This window comes from Rhinoderma darwinii, chromosome 5 (assembly GCF_050947455.1).
Source record: "Rhinoderma darwinii isolate aRhiDar2 chromosome 5, aRhiDar2.hap1, whole genome shotgun sequence".
NCBI classification, from domain to species: domain Eukaryota; kingdom Metazoa; phylum Chordata; class Amphibia; order Anura; family Rhinodermatidae; genus Rhinoderma; species Rhinoderma darwinii.
Window position 1 is genome coordinate 297,773,804 of NC_134691.1, and position 14,752 is coordinate 297,788,555.

Here is a 14,752-nt window from a genome sequence, read left to right on the forward strand (position 1 = left end):
TGGTTTGAAAAGTCGTGCAGCAAGTATCTGATGTTAATTTTCATCAGGATGACCCTTGCTTCTGGCGGGGAGCCTCCTTGCTACCAAACATTAGACAGCAATGCCTATTAAAAAATGTAAATCTGCCTGCCGCCAATAATGATTTTACGACAGCACAATCTATGAAGATTAACCATAAGCGGTAGTTTTTTTTATCGTTTATTGTTGATCCTTTTTCTTCATACCTTGTGGGCAAATATTGTCACGTTCATTTGGAAACTAGAGATTCATAACAATGATTGGTAATCTGGCCTATAGATATAGATAGTAAGCAATTTTCAGATCCAAAAAGGAGCAGGGCTTGACAAGCTAAAGGTGTTTTCCTTGTCATGGATTGGGGCATGGTGTAAGTGATCTTGAGATTTGACTGGTATGTTAAGGTATAACTAATTCAGTCTCCTCTCACATTAAGATGACGGTAGAGCTGAGAAATATGACTGCTTCAAGTCGCCATGTCAGGATAATCCCTCCATCAACTCCGTATTTCTCTATAGGCCTTGGTAAGTCAGCAGACAAGTTTGACAACATGTACAGTCTAAACATTATCTGTATTGAATTACTAAAAGTTTACTATTAAATATGTTATATGTATAGTTATTATCGTCGAGGGCACTAATGATTTTGGGGGCTTACTATTCCAAGCTATGCTACTGATGCAGCAGAATAGGATACTGTCAGTTAAATTCAGCTGACGGCTTCCAGCACTGTGACTTACCAAATGTAACAAGATAAGTATATATATGTATATGTTTTTAGGTTATTATAATGAGTAATGGTAATGAGTAGTGAAACTAATGCTGTCCATACACTTTAGACTCCTTTGTATGGGGCTTCCCTACCGTTCTCCTGATGGCGGATGTCAGGGGAAATGAGGATTCAGCTTGCGGGTTTTCAATATGCCAGAGCTGTCTGGCAGTTGTGTAATGGTACGGGGTGGGGAGAAGACAGGTCAGCCCTAATCTAACCGCAACTCAGTCCCTGCCTACTTGCACAGCCCGTCCTAAATGACGGCGTATAACTGGGCAACGGTCCCTACGCTCAGTAAGTGCAAAGACAGACAACACAAGACAAGGGCACACAGAAGCAAAGGGGAGTAAGGGCAGTTGCCCACGGAAAACCGTGAGCAACAGGTAGTGGTGAACGAGCCAAATCAAACCAGGAGAGTACATAGTAGCAAAACAGAGCAGGAGAAAGTCAGGCAAGCCAGGGTCAAAAAGTTACAGTGGTCAATCAGGTAAATAGCAGGAATAGCAGAGCCAGGAAACAAGAGAATCACAGGCAAAGAACATGCTGCAAGTGAGGGTATAAATAGACCAATGGCGGGATCTAGAACCGTCAGGCCAGGCTGTGATAGGTTCTCCCTCTCCTCAGCCTGCAAGCCTGAGTGGTAACAGATCGCGTCACTCTAGCAGACCTTGGAGCTGATGAAGGCTGATTAACCCCAGGCGTCGACACAGAACCTGTGTCAGGCAAACCCTTTACAAGTTGCTTGTCTTCTTCTCTCCATTGAAATAAACATGCATACTTAGCTGAGCTGAGCGCGTATGTTTATGGTGAGGTCAGGGCATATAGAACGTGCACTGACCGATGTCTTATGGGTATTGCCGATCAAGTATACCTACCTATAGAGGTTATAGTAATATGGGAAAGCTCCCTAGTACTACCATCAGCATACAGATATAATGTGCAGTGATGGTGGATAGAATAAGTGTCAATGTGTTGACAACCATCATGATAGACCCTAAGTCCTCTCCGCTGAGAGAGAGCATTTCATGTATCATTATATGTAACTATTATTTTGGCTTTGTATGACGGTATTAGGCAATGTTTGGCAGTGTTATATGAATGATATCCATAGACTATAGAGAGAAAGAATTTGGCACAGTTTGCTTGGGACGTCGCACATTTCTGTATGTTGTTTCGTTTTACTGCTTGACAACAAACATGAAGTGACTTCTGAAAATTGTTGTGTTTGTGTATATTTCTAATGAAATTAGACCATGGTCTGAACAATTCTATGGAATATGTTTTGAATATTATTTTACGTTGTATGTATATAATGAATCTTCATGAAAAAAATGGAATCCCTTTGTAAATACATTGTAAACAATGTGTACTGATCCTGTTACAGCTATTGTTCTGACTTCAGAGCTACAATTACACAGCATTTCTGGGAAGTGTAGTCTTTATAACAAGCACCAAACAGTAATTAGATGTGGTAAAAACTAACTGTCCCAATGCATTATAGGAGCACATCTAAGCTGTTAAGGATGTGATAATCCACAAGCTTGTTAACTGTTTTCAGCAAATATCAAGCAGAATTATGAATGCAGCTCTGAGCTATAATACAGGCTGTAACTCAGTACATGTTATGTAATGTAATATATTTTTAAAAAATTGATCCGTTCTTTGTGTAGATTATATCGATATAAAAATTGTAAAGTAGGGTTCAAAGTTGAATACTTATGAATATATATAATAATCCTTGAATTAATCATTATACCAGACAATATTTCTATAAATTGCGGTTGGTAATGTTTTTTCTCTATATCATTTGTGTTCATTTAGGAAAGTTTCCAGGAGAAGGAGGGATTGTAGCACCAGGAATGAGCTGCCATTATACAGTACGGTTTGTTCCTGATTCTCTGGCAGATTTTGAGGATTTTATACTGGTTGAAACTCAAGCACCGTACCCTGTCTTGGTCCCTATTGAAGCAAGGAGACCACCTCCAATACTGACATGTAATGCTTTTAGAACTGTTCAAGTACTGAATTAATAAAAGAATGACATAATTTTAATATTGTTTAAATATTAGAAGTATATGGAGAATATACATTTGTAACAGATTTTATGATCACATAAGGTGACCTTCCATTAATATTCTCCTTTTGATGTTAGATAGGTACTTTGGCACATTAGATGCAATTTTATAGTTACTTTCTCTGGAATATGTCACCTTATTTCATTTGCAGCCTTTTAGCAATTAAAACAACCTGGAACATTGTTTACTTTGTAAGGGAAAACCCAGGAAAACCTGGGCAGATCTGATATGTAGTCTTCATATAGAATATTGTTATCTCCCACATAATAAATAAATAATAGTTATAATATTAACTTATATATATATATATGTGTGTGTGTGTATATATATATATATATATATATATACATATATATATACATGTGTATATATATATATATATATATATATATATGTATATATATGTATATATATCAGGCTGTGGCCACTTCATTTTCAGGATATGTCAGACCCCCACCAATCGTAAGGTGATAGCGTATCCTAGCAATAATCCATCACTTTATAAGATTGGAATAACCCTTTAATGGCTTAGCTGGGCTCCTGTGATGCATTGGAACAGTTCTTTTTTTCTTACTGTACAGTGTCATTGTAGGCAAATAACCATGACAAGTTATGTTCAGACACTGAGCCATAAAAGAAGTGTAAGGGGATTTCAGCTATGTGGTCTAGAAAATTGTGAATGTAACTCTGGACTATAATATAAGGTGGTATTTAGGATCAGTAAAGGATATGTAATGCATAAATGCTGGGAAATTTTTCCCACCTCATGCATGAGTGCTGAAACTGATTTGTAAAAGGTGGCTGCGACCCCCTCATGGTTAACTTTGCCCACTTTTCAAAAGTGAATTTGAAAGAAATATGGCATGTGCCAAAATATGCAAAAGCGTAAACCTCATAATAAATTTCTCTTTATATCTATCATGCAGTTAAAGTAAAGGGCCACCTAAATTGGGAGATAATATATCTCATGCCGAGCTTCTCCTTTCACAGCTACCTCTGGCAGGTCAATGTACAGTGCAGGTATATAATTCAGTGACAATATCCTGCACCTTTTTTCGCTCTACTCAGCACGTGCCTTTCATTTAAAAAAAAGAATAAAAAATAAAAAAAATAAAAAAAAAATTATTAAAATGACAGTAACATTAATTTCCACAGTACAAAGTCAGGAAGGAAAAAATTGTTCGCCACAGAAAAAAAAAATGGAAATACTCAGTGGCGTCCAGTATGTCTGTTTCCGTTCTTTTGAATCAGTATTCAGCTTTAATTATTTAACTCATTGTAAACTGTACCAAGGTCTCCAATTATGATATTACTTCAGTACTCTTATTTGGCAATTGTCCCAACAATGCAATGTGTGTGGACTGTGTGTTGACATTTCAGTCCCCAACTGTAGGCTACCACTCTCTTCGCCCAGTCATGGAAACCTCAATCTTTGGAAGTTTGTCTTAAAGGGGTCTGGTTTAGGAAACCCATTTTTAAATGCCCTATTATACAAATCTGAGTTAGGCTGCATTCACGTGGCAGTATTTTTGGCAGTGGGTTCAAAATACGTAAGAGGCACAAATCATTCCAATACTTCCATTCCCCTACAGTGGCGCTGCAGAGAAATTGAAAACTTGCTGCCTGGTTCTCCCATAGATTACATTGTTTATTTTTAGCTGTAGCAGGATTCTTTTACATCTAAATGACAAAATGATTTTGTCTTGTACAGTACCTCGGACTCTGGATTGTGGTCCTTGCTTGGTTGGAGGAGTAAAGCTCATTGAATGCCTCTGCAGAAATGAAGGTTTGAGTCGTGGGAGATTCTGTATTATGGCCAATAGTGTCTGGCCCCCAGCAAACTTTAGAGTAAGTTCTTTTCACTAAATATCTCTACTTGTTGATTATAAAGTTAAAAGGTAACTTACAGATGTGTACACCCTTAGGGTATGTGCACACACACTAATTACGTCCGTAATTGACGGACGTATTTCGGCCGCAAGTAGTGGACCGAACTCAGTGCAGGGAGCCGGGCTCCTAGCATCATAGTTATGTACGATGCTAGGAGTCCCTGCCTCTCCGTGGAACTACTGTCCCGTACTGAAAACATGATTACAGTACGGGACAGTTGTCCTGCAGAGAGGCAGGGACTCCTAGCATCGTATATAACTATGATGCTAGGAGCCCGGCTCCCTGCACTGTGTTCGGTCCGGTACTTGCGGCCGAAATACGTCCGTCAATTACGGACGTAATTAGTGTGTGCGCACATACCCTTACCTTTCCTCAAATTTGGTTAAAGACTTTATTATGAAACTAAATCAATCCAATATCGCGACATGCTAGTAAAATCCTTGAAGGGCTGCAATTCACATCACAACCACTGGGCGACCACACATAGACACATAAAGCATAGATATCTCAAGACGGAGTATCGCAAAATTCTGTTTGTTTTTTTTCCAAGCTGGCCATCTCGCGCCTCACATCTCAGGATATGTTGAGATAAGAGGAAAGGTGAGGAAAGACACCTATGTGATTTAACTTTTTTGCTTCTAGCTTTTGAGGAGCTACAGTCATCTTAACCCTCTAAATATATTGAATCACTTCTCAAAAGTTATCCAATATGCAGTAAAGAAAAGTGCTGTAAATCATAGCGCATTGACAAAACAAAAAAGTATTATGGACTGGAAAGTATCTTCATTTATTTGTCCAAAGACAAATCTGGGGGAACTTGCATGAGAGGCATAATTTGAAGCTCCTAAAGAGCATAGAAGCCAGATAACCAATATAAAACAGAAAAAGTAAATAAAAAAGGAAGGGAAAGCAGCAGGGTGTAAATAGGGAGAGCTTATCTAATTCTCGACCCATTCTGACCTGGACACCTGATCGTCTAATCCTGACTACAATAATATTTAATACCACTGATACCGTACTCCATATTATTGGTGTTCTGTATTTACATATACATTTTAATATGTTTTGCACATGTTTCCATTTTTTTGTATCTACTCAGCAATTTTTGTTATGGGGCAGTGTTGATTTTAACATTATTAATGTATAGTAAAATTTGTTCAGCGCCTCAATCTTCCTTGAAGAGACGCTACTGCACGCTGAGCGGGACAGTTACCGAGTCAACCGCCCGATGCCTGTCAATTATCGTGCACGTGTCCTATTCTAATTAACAGTGACATGTGCACGATACTTGTCGGACGGTTTCCTTGGATACTTGTCAGACAGATAGATACTTGTCAGATGATTGTCTTGGGAACAGCCCAACCCGGCGTGCAGGAGCGTCTCTCCACGCTTAATATTATATTGGGTGGAAAAGAGGCGCAGGACAACCCCTTTACATTTTAATATAGAGGCATTTTTTCTCTGTGAGGTGACAAACCACGCTTCTACACCGCGTTCCAAATTATTATGCAAATGTTATTTTTTGCTGATTTTCCTAAATAGTCGATGCAAATGATAGTCAGTATAATATTCAAGCCATCAACCGTTGGAGTATAATGCGAATTTTATTGAACAAATCTCCTAATGATAACAGATTTTTTTTTAGAAGTAAAAAACTCAAAATGCACGGTTTCACATTATTATGCACAACAGAGATCAAAACATTTTAAAGGTTGTAAAGAGAACTAAAATGGTAATTTGTTGAATTTGCAGCATCAGGAGGTCATATTTACAGAAATCAAAAGCTCTTTCAATCAAAAAAAACTTAACAGGCCAAGTTACAGGTTATCATAGGACCCCTTCTTTAATATCACCTTCACAATTCTTGCATCCATTGAATTTGTGAGTATTTGGACAGTTTCTGCTTGAATATCTTTGCAGGCTGTCAGAATAACCTCCCAGAGCTTCTGTTTTGATGTGAACTGCCTTCCACCCTCATAGATATTTTGCTTGAGGATGCTCCAAAGGTTCTCAATAGGGTTGAGGTCAGGGGAACATGGGGGCCACACCATGAGTTTCTCTCCTTTTATGCCTATAGCAGCCAATGACACAGAGGTATTCTTTGCAGCATGAGATGGTGCATTGTCATGCATGAAGATAATTTTGCTACGGAAGGCACGGTTCTTCTTTTTGTACCACGGAAGAAAGTGGTCAGTCATAAACTCTACGTACTTTGCAGAGGTCATTTTGACACCGTCAGGGACCCTAAAGGGGCCTACCAGCTCATTCCCCATGATTCCAGCCCAAAACATGACTCCGCCACCTCCTTGCTGACGTCGCAGCCTTGTTGGGACATGGTGGCCATTCACCAACCACCCACTACTCCATCCATCTGGACCATCCAGGGATACACGGCACTCATCAGTAAACAACACAGTTTGAAAATTAGTCTTCATGTATTTCTGAGCCCACTGCAACCGTTTCTGCTTGTGAGCATTGTTTAGGGGTGGCCGAATAATAACTTTATGCACACTTGCAAACCTCTGGAGGATCCTACACCTTGAAGTTCGCAGAACTCCAGAAGCACCAGCGGCTTCAAATACCTGTTTGCTGCTTTGCAATGGCATTTTAGCAGCTGGTCTCCTAATCCTATTAATTTGTCTGGCAGAAACCTTCCTCATTATGCCTTTATCTGAACGAACCAGTCTGTGCTCTAAATCAGCCACAAATCTTTTCACAGTACGATGATCACGCTTAAGTTTTTGTTAACATATCCAATGTTTTCATACCTTGTCCAAGGTATTGCACTATTTCACGCTTTTCGGCAGCAGAGAGATTCTTTTTCTTTCCCATATTGCTTGAAACCTGTGGCTTGCTTAATAATGTGGAACATCCTTCTTAAGTAGTTTTCCTTTGATTGGGGCACACCTGGCAAACTAATTATCACAGGTGTCTGAGATTGATTACAATGATCCAAAGAGCCCTAAGACACAATACCATCCATGAGTTTAATTGAAAAACTAATAATTAAATGTTTATGACACTTATATCCAATGTGCATAATAATTTGGAACACGGTGTATTGGCCCTTCTTAAACATAAGCATGGATCCTAACCAAACATATTACCTGCTCTCCTCTATGTGCTTGTGACCTGCCCTCATGATCATCTGATATTTTACACAACCTTACTTATGACAAGATTGTGGAGGAAGGCATGTAATTGGTTTGCGGGAGAGATGAGGAGCTATGCTTATTAATGATGCACATGGCAGGGAGGGAGGCCTCCTAGGTGCGGGAGTTAAGAGCGGAGGACGTATTTTACACTGGAGAATGGAGGAGGCAAACACTGATAAGTAGTGCTTTATGGCTCTTCTTCTCACGTCAACCACTTCCTTTCCCTGAACTGCAGATAGGCATATCGGCTGTCTGCTAGACCGCCACAAATGTTCTGCTCTAGCAGACATCCGAGCCACACAGCAGAGGCCCACGAGCCTCCGGTTGGTGACCTCTGTCTTAGCCCTTTCCATTACCAGCCTGTCTGCAGTCACCCCCTTCTTTCACAGCAATAGCAGAGTGTTTAGGACATTACAAATAAGATTTTACACTGAAATTACTCTTATTGGCTCCCATTGTAGAAAAACATATATGTACACTAAGCATAGTTTACAAACAGGATGTGAACAGAGTCTTACAGTGCAATAGGCAGACCTAGGGAGAAAGATGTGTCTGGTAAGTGGAGAAAGAGACATTTTCCTGTAACAAGATATATTACAAAGTTTATTATTTTTCCATACACTATTGATTTATGAGGCAAAAGATTTAACCGATAGATAGTTGACTAGCCAATGAATCCTTAGGTGTTGGGTCTTGGCTGTGGTTTCCACAACTGCAACCCCTACAGTTGCACCAAAAGCTTGAAGATTGCTTTCCCTGGAAAATCAAAAAGTTCAGGACTCTTTTTATCATAAATAAAATTAATTAAACAAGAGATAATGGTTTGTCTCTTAAACCATGATGTTTTCTGTATTTAGACTGTGGCACATGCAGGGTTTGTAGAGCAGCTACCATTTTGCATCCGACCTGCAATGTTTGAATTATATCCCGGTCAAGAAACCATTATCGAGGTGAGTAACAAGTGCATGAAACGCATCTATTCTTTTCCTGGGTGCTCGACATCCTAAAATTTATGTTAATATTATTTGTTAGTATTATATCTATACTATTTTTCCAGGTTGTCTTCTTCCCTTTATCTTCTGAAACCTTCAACCAGGTTTTTACTATTATGTGTGATAACTGCCAAGTCAAGGATATCTCATTAACAGGTGGGCCACATATAAATACTGATTTATGTACAACAAAATGTGTAATAGTTCCTTATACACTGACTTCTCTCGAACTTTTTGTGTTTTTTCAAGGATATGGACAATTTGTAGGGTTGCAGTTAATAACTAGCAGTGAGGGCAAGAGTATTACATGCCCTGTTGAGCTTACAAATGTTTCTGCTGAACATTTAGTACAGTTTCAAAGTATAAACTTACATTCTACGGAGCAGAAGAACATTGTTATTAGGAACACAACGTAAGTACATTTATCCAAATCTTTGTACAGAAATACTTCTATGTCCATGTGGCACTGAATTTTTTACATTGAAAAGGGTCAAACATAGAAGAGAGGGGGCCGCATACCAATGATTAAAATGGGCTTACATTATGATGCCAGATTTTGCCACTATGGACAGAAGGGCTCAGTCTTTGTTTACCCCTCCACACCCTTTCCATAACCCTTGGCCCAATTACTCATGCCCTTATTTGCTAATGATCCAGTTCCTTTGGAGAGGGGAGTCCTGCACCCTTTCTCTTCACCAAGTAGCAAAGGGAATGGGACCAACCAGGGCTGGTCCCCCCTCTCCGCAAGGACCCCATAGCCACGTATGTATGCCCTTAACAGTAAATGGTTCTTATCTAATTATCCACAATTATATCCACAAGGTTATGTTTTGGTATTGTATATTCTGTTGGGATTAAGCTAACTAGAAACTAACTTTTACATTTGTCCAATTATTTACAGGCATGTGGAGCTTCCATTCTACTGGCAGATAGTGAGGCCTCATCTAGAAGATTTACAACCCTCAGAACAATCAGATATGTCTAAAATCGAGTACAATATAGATGAATATACAGCTTTTACTGTCAGTCCATTACAAGGCATTCTGCAGCCACACAAGGACCATATCTTCACTGTTACGTATACTCCAACTGAGGTAATGGGTAAGACACTATTTTATGTTTAAATTACCAAAATTAGATTTGTTATAGTTCACAAAGTTGTAAAGTTATTTTATTTAATATTTGTTAGATGCATTAGAGCAATAAAAAAATAGTTCCAAAATTTTACATACCCTTAAAGGGTAACTAAACGTTCAACAAACTTCTGACATGTCATAGTGACATGTCAGAAGTTTTGATTGGTGGGGGTCCGAGCACTGAGACCCCCACCAATCGCTAAAACGAAGCGGCAGGAGTGCTCTGCCGCTTAATTTCTGTTCGGATTTTTCCGGAAAGCCAATGTTTCGGAGTACGGGCTCATAGACTTTCTATTGAGCTCGTACTCCGATACATTGATTTCTGGAAAAAGCCAAACAGAAACTAAGCGGCTGAGCGCTCACACGCTTCGTTTTAGCAAATAGTGGGGGTCTCGATGCTCGGACTCCCACCAATCAAAACTTCTGACATGTCAGAAGTTTGTTAAACGTTAAGTTACTCTTTAAAGTGGTTGACATGAAGACAACCCATTTAAAAAACAAAAAACAACAAAAAAAACAGCGCAGCGATTGACTATTTGTCACAGGTCCAGCTTTATCTACCCTTTGGCGATCAGCTATTATTGATGGAGTGAGGCAAAGCCAGCCACACGTTTCCCCTGCAGAGGAAATGTAGCATTACATACCGGCCATTCATCTACATATGCTGGCCTGTAATACACATATGGACAGGGGTTGTTGTTGTGAGACAACCCCTTTAAAGTGGAGACGTTTTGCATGGAGATCAAACACTTCTTCATACGCCTCTCATTCTACTGCTCTAGAATCTACTTATAATATTAGGGTTATATTTGATATGTGTCCCTTAGGCCTTATTCACACAAACGTGTTAAACGTCCGTGTGACGGCCATTGAAACAACGGCTGTCACACGGACCTATATAATTCAATGTGGCCGTTCACACGGCCATTGTTTCAACGGACCGTGTGAAAGGTCCGTGAGAAAATAGAATATATCCTTTTGTCTCACGCTTCACGCATCCCTCCGTAGACTCTAGTCTATGGGGGATGCGTGATATTGCGCTCCGCAGCGCAGAGCACGGATGCACCTCGGATGTGAAAAACTACCGTTTTTCACGTTCGAGATGCGCAACGCCCGGGTAAATCTAGCCTAAGGCCTTCTCACGGAGTATAATTTTGAGTAAATGCTGCAATGCCTTTTTTAGCCAAAACCAAGAGTAGATCCAAAAAAGGAGACTCTCTCCTGGCTTTATCTTAAAACAAAATGCATCAAAAACTTTGCTATGCTGCGCTTTCTGAGCCTGGCCTTTTACTCATGCCTTGTTTTCTTTAATTTCTAGCTCACTAAATATCACAGTATTGCACAGATGATATTAAGAGATGTTCCAGACCCTCCGAGGTAAGAATTATATATGTAGACAGGGTCGGCCTTAGGATAGATGGTAACCCATGCGAAATTATCTTTCGGCGCCCCACCTCATCATAAAAAAAATGTCCCATAAAAAAAGTATAATGCTCCCCACAGTATAATGCCCTATATAGTGCGCCCACACAGCATAATGGCCCTTTAGTGCCCCTCATACAGTATAATAATAATAATATTTAATAATATAATATATTGTAACCCCTTCCAGGGCACAGTATTTTGTCCTCTAATTGTGCCCACACAGCATTATGCCTCCAAGTGCCACACACAGCATATTGCCCCCTGTAGTACCGCTACACAGTATAATGTCCGCTTAGTGGCCCCCACACAGTATAATGCCCCTTCCCCCGGCTGCCACATACAGTCCCACCATTGTAGATAGTGCCCCCCCCTGTAGATTGTGCCATACAGCCTCCCTGTAGACAGTGCCATAATCCTCCACCTCATCCTTGTAGACAGTGCCATACATCCCTCCACCTCCCCCTTGTAGATCGTGCCATACATCCCCCACCTCCCCCTTGCATATCGTGCCATACAGCCCCCCACCTCCCCCTTGTAGACAGTGCCCCCAAACCAAAAAAATTGTACTCACCTAGGCCCCGTTTCCACGACGAACTGAGCTGCTCCACGACGGAATCCTTGCGTAGGCCGGCATGATCCTGTAGCGTAGTACAGAGTTTCCTAACCTTTTCGGACTCGAGGCACCACTGGAAAAATAAAATTTCCTCAGGGCACCTCTATTGAAAATAGTTTTGAGAAAGACAGAAAAGGGCTAAAAACAAGCACTACTAGGGTATGTTCACACAGCGTTTTTTGTAAGGCACAAAAAATCAGCCTCAAAATTCCTTCAGGAATCTTAAAGCAGATTTTGAATTGACAGCATTGTTTGACCTTTTTTTGCGTTTTTTTTTTAAGCCGTTGAAGCTAATGCAAGAGACCGAGGCAAAAAAGCGCTCCAAACGCCGCAGGTATTTTCTGCCTCCTATTAATTTCAATTCGAACTCAGAGGTGGAAACCACTTAAAGACTGCCCCCCACTCACAGTAACATAACCATTAGCCCCCCACTCACACTAAAATTACCATCAGCCCGCCACTCACAGATTCCCCCTGTAGATAGTGCCACACAGCCCCCTTGTAGGTAGTGCCACCCAGCCCCCTGTAGATAGTGCCACACAGCCCCTTGTAGGTAGTGCCACACAGCCCTCTGTAGGTAGTGCCACACAGCCCCGTGTAGGTAGCAGTGGCGGATTAAGTAGACCATAGGCCCTGGGCTGTTACCCAAATTTGGGCCCCCCTTCCACACTGCCACCCTGCCGCGCCGTAACTATTGTTAACACTTCCTTTTTGTGCAAGCATTACGATTCCCCTTGTCACAGGGCTGTGTCCCTACATACTGGCAGGATCACACTGTGCAGGGACAAGGGAAATTGTCCTAGACTGTACAAAGACTTTTTGTGAAATACAAGGTTTTCCTATAATAAACATGTCAGGAGGGGTGACAGATTCTCTATAAATCTAGTTGCTCACAGGTGACGACATCTCAGATTCTAGTATTTTTTCCCTCTTTTCTTCTCCATCCGGTCCAGAGTTCAGGACGACTTCTCCCGGCCATGACCCATGTCTGTAGAATTTGTCACTCAGATGTCTTCGGCTCCTCACTTTTCCAACATTTCCACACCTATAAATAAAAATAAAATTATCATGGTGCCAAACACTGTGCCCCTAAATATAATAGCACCAAACACTGCGCCTCTGAATAAAATAGTACCAAACACTGTGTCCCTGAATATAATAATAACATACACAGTACCCCTGAATATAATTGTGTCAAACACTGTAAAGTCAATGCACCACATACACAGTGCCCCATGTACATAGTGCCACACCCACCAAAGATAGCACCACACACAGCCCCCTGTAGATATCACACATCCCCCCTATAGCTCTCACCACACAAATCTCCCCGTACACAGCTCCCTATAGATAGCACCACACAGCCGCCCTGTATATAGCACCACACACAGCCCCCTATAGATAGCACCACACAGCCCCCCCTGTAGAGCGAGTCACACACATCCCCTATAGCTAGCACCACACACATCCCCCCATAGAGTGTTACACACAGCCCCCTATAGATAGTGCCACATGTCCCCCAGTAGACAGTGCCACACAGCCCCCCTGTAGAGTGCCACAAAGCCCTCCCCCTCTTGTAAATAGCACCACACAGCCCCCCTGTAGAGAGCGCCACACAGCCCCCCTTGTATATAGTTCTACACAGCCCTTCCCCTTTGTATATAAGGCCACACAGCACTCCCCCCCTTGTAAATAGTGCTACACAACGCTCTCCCCCTTGTATATACTGTTACACAGCGCTACCCCCTTTGTATATGGTGTCACACAGCACTCCCGCCTTTGTATAGAGTGTCACAGCGCTCCCCCTTGTATATAGTGTCACACAGCACTCCCCCTTTGTATATAGGGCCACACAGTGCTCCCCCTTGTATATAGGGCCGCACAGCGCTCCCCCTTGTATATAGGGCCGCACAGCATTCCCCCCTTGTATATAAGGCCACACAGCTCTCCGCTCCACCCTTGTATATAGTGCACACAGCGCTCCCCCCTTGTATATAGGACCACACAGCGCTCCCCTCCCCCCTTGTATATAGTGCACATAGCGATCCCCCTTGTATATAAGGCCACACAGCGCTCCTCTCCCCCCTTGTATATTGGGCCACACAGTGCTGTCCCCCTAAAAAAAAAAATATTGTACTTACCTTGCCCCATTCCCGCTCTGGCCGGACGCATGCGCAGATCGGCGTGATGCAGTATGTCATCACGCCGGCCTGCGCAAGGAGTCTTCCCGGTGCATTATAAGCTGCAGGCCTAACGTGGCCTGCAGCCTATAATATTAATTTGTATCTGAGTCCTGATATCTCAGATACAAGTGAATGTGGCTGCTGCTAGCATCGGGGCCCCCTCCGGTGCTAGCGATGCCACCGGGCATGAGGGGGCTTGTGCAGTCATGTGCGGTTTGGGAGCCCTAATGATGATCTGCCACTGGTAGGTAGTGCCACACAGCCCCTTGTAGGTAGTGCCACACAGCCCCCTTGTAGGTAGTGCCACACAGCCCACAGCCCCCTTGTAGATAGCACCTCCTCCTGCTTCCTGTAGATAGCGGCAATGTAGCTACCTGAAGGAGCAGAATCCCTGTGTGGCCGGGGATTCTGCTCCTGAATGGAGCGCTTGATGTCTCTGTCCAAATAAGGACAGTGATATCAGGGGCAACTCCTGAAGCGGAATCCCCGTCCACAGC

General features: G+C 41.9%; 1 protein-coding gene across 2 annotated transcripts in view; it reads left to right on the top strand.

Moving 5' to 3' along the window:
- DLEC1 (DLEC1 cilia and flagella associated protein) overlaps nucleotides 1–14,752 on the top strand; it is a 68,300-nt gene that overhangs the window by 19,203 nt on the left and 34,345 nt on the right. For both annotated transcript variants that reach the window (XM_075827331.1, XM_075827330.1), the window contains exons 9-16: nucleotides 452–539; nucleotides 2,608–2,781; nucleotides 4,573–4,709; nucleotides 8,764–8,856; nucleotides 8,964–9,054; nucleotides 9,148–9,310; nucleotides 9,800–9,992; nucleotides 11,353–11,411. In XM_075827331.1, coding sequence (XP_075683446.1) covers nucleotides 452–539; nucleotides 2,608–2,781; nucleotides 4,573–4,709; nucleotides 8,764–8,856; nucleotides 8,964–9,054; nucleotides 9,148–9,310; nucleotides 9,800–9,992; nucleotides 11,353–11,411 — 998 coding nt within the window. The remainder of the gene's footprint in view (nucleotides 1–451; nucleotides 540–2,607; nucleotides 2,782–4,572; nucleotides 4,710–8,763; nucleotides 8,857–8,963; nucleotides 9,055–9,147; nucleotides 9,311–9,799; nucleotides 9,993–11,352; nucleotides 11,412–14,752) is intronic.